At 49.0% G+C, this 1,489-nt stretch overlaps 1 protein-coding gene across 1 annotated transcript in view; it reads right to left on the bottom strand.

Moving 5' to 3' along the window:
• Positions 1-1,274: 1,274 nt before the first annotated feature.
• rnf26 (ring finger protein 26) overlaps positions 1,275-1,489 on the bottom strand; it is a 1,552-nt gene continuing 1,337 nt past the window's right edge. The window contains 1 exon segment of the mRNA XM_007885621.2: positions 1,275-1,489. This exon segment is cut by the window's right edge and continues 23 nt beyond it. Within this exon segment, the coding sequence (XP_007883812.2) occupies positions 1,375-1,489 (115 nt within the window). The 3' untranslated portion in view covers positions 1,275-1,374.

Here is a 1,489-nt window from a genome sequence, read left to right as displayed (position 1 = left end):
CATCTCCCCCACCTGGGAGCCAAGCTGCAGAGCTTCAAGTTCTCAGCCTCTCTGAATGCCGGCCAGTTTCACTGAGAGGCTGGGAGGTAAAAGGGGTATAATAATAATACTTGCTTTGGATATAGTGTCTTATCATGTAGTTGAGACGTCTCAACGCACTTCAAAGGATATATTGTAAAGTGGAGTAACTGTATCTTGTGGGCGAAACATGTAAGGTCGACACTGGAGTAATAAAGTTTCTGTCAGCTGCTCGGAGAATCAGCGTCAGACACCCCGAGTCACAGCCGACAAGAAACTGCCGGCAAATCTCCAGGTGGTCCACGAGCCTCAGCTCTGCTCTCAGCACAATCGTGAGCCTGGCCTTTAGGCAGTCTGAGCCGACAAGTCAGTCCACAGGCACGCTGACACCGCTATACAGCCAGCAGAACTAACATATTGTACTTCAAACTCTCACAGAGGTTATGGCTAAAGATTTGCATAGCGGTGTTTGCATCAGGCAACGAACACATCAGCAGTTGGTCCAGGCAGAGAGAGAGGCGCCAGTAATGGTGCTGTCACAGGTTCACGCACATATGCTGGTAAAATGCAACTGAACTCAGCAGCAGGCTTTGATATCCTTCAGGGGAAAGAGAGAGACAGAGAGAGAGCGCATTCCATTCCAACAATCTATCTCTGGGATTTCCATGTGTAGGTGGGAGGTGTGGAAATCTCAGCTTGGTTTGGAGACTCTTTAGCATAGTGACGGGCGTGCGTCAGACACTCAGCTGACCAAAAAAAAGGCATGTCGACGCACTCCACACTCACCCCTCATCCAGTCTGCCCCAGGGCCCTGACTGAGTGTGGCTCCCACCAGCACACCCCCAAACTCTTTCTGCAAGTAAAGCTTTGAGAAGGCATCACCCGAGCCACTGCCTCAGGCTTGTTTCTCAACAGTTTCGAAATAATAATGATACTCATATTTGATACAGCGCCTTATCAAGTCTTCAAGACGTCTCAAAGCGCTTCACAGGATACAGTGTAAAAGGAATTGACTGTATATTTTGTGGGTGAAACGCTGCAGCCAATTGCACACAGCAGCGTCCCACAAACAGTCGTGGATTGGCAAACCAAATTATTAGTTTTTGTTTGTTTTTGAAGCGTTTATTGCCCCCAGAAAAGTGATCTGCCAATCGATTAACAAACGGGTTCCTATTCACTGCTGGTAAACAGAGGTATGTGGAGTAAGGAAACTTGCCCAGCGTTTCGCCCTAACCCGAGAATCAAACCCAAGTCTCTCGCTTGCGAGGCGAGCGCGGTAACCACTACGCTACAGGATTCCACAGATGACAAAATGAGAAGCTGCACAAGGCTGCAGGCGATCTGTCTGTCAGCATTTCACAAATACACATCTAAAGTCTGTAAAATCATCTGGCGGCAGAGGGGACAGTTACGCTGGTAGACAGGCTGCTGGAGGAGGATGTCGGTGCAGCCTCGACACAGACACAGATGT

Source organism: Callorhinchus milii, unplaced genomic scaffold (assembly GCF_018977255.1).
Source record: "Callorhinchus milii isolate IMCB2004 unplaced genomic scaffold, IMCB_Cmil_1.0 Scaffold25, whole genome shotgun sequence".
In the NCBI taxonomy this organism is placed as follows: Eukaryota; Metazoa; Chordata; class Chondrichthyes; order Chimaeriformes; family Callorhinchidae; genus Callorhinchus; species Callorhinchus milii.
The sequence above is the reverse complement of the archived record's forward strand: the minus strand, read 5'-3'. Positions and strand labels throughout refer to the sequence as shown.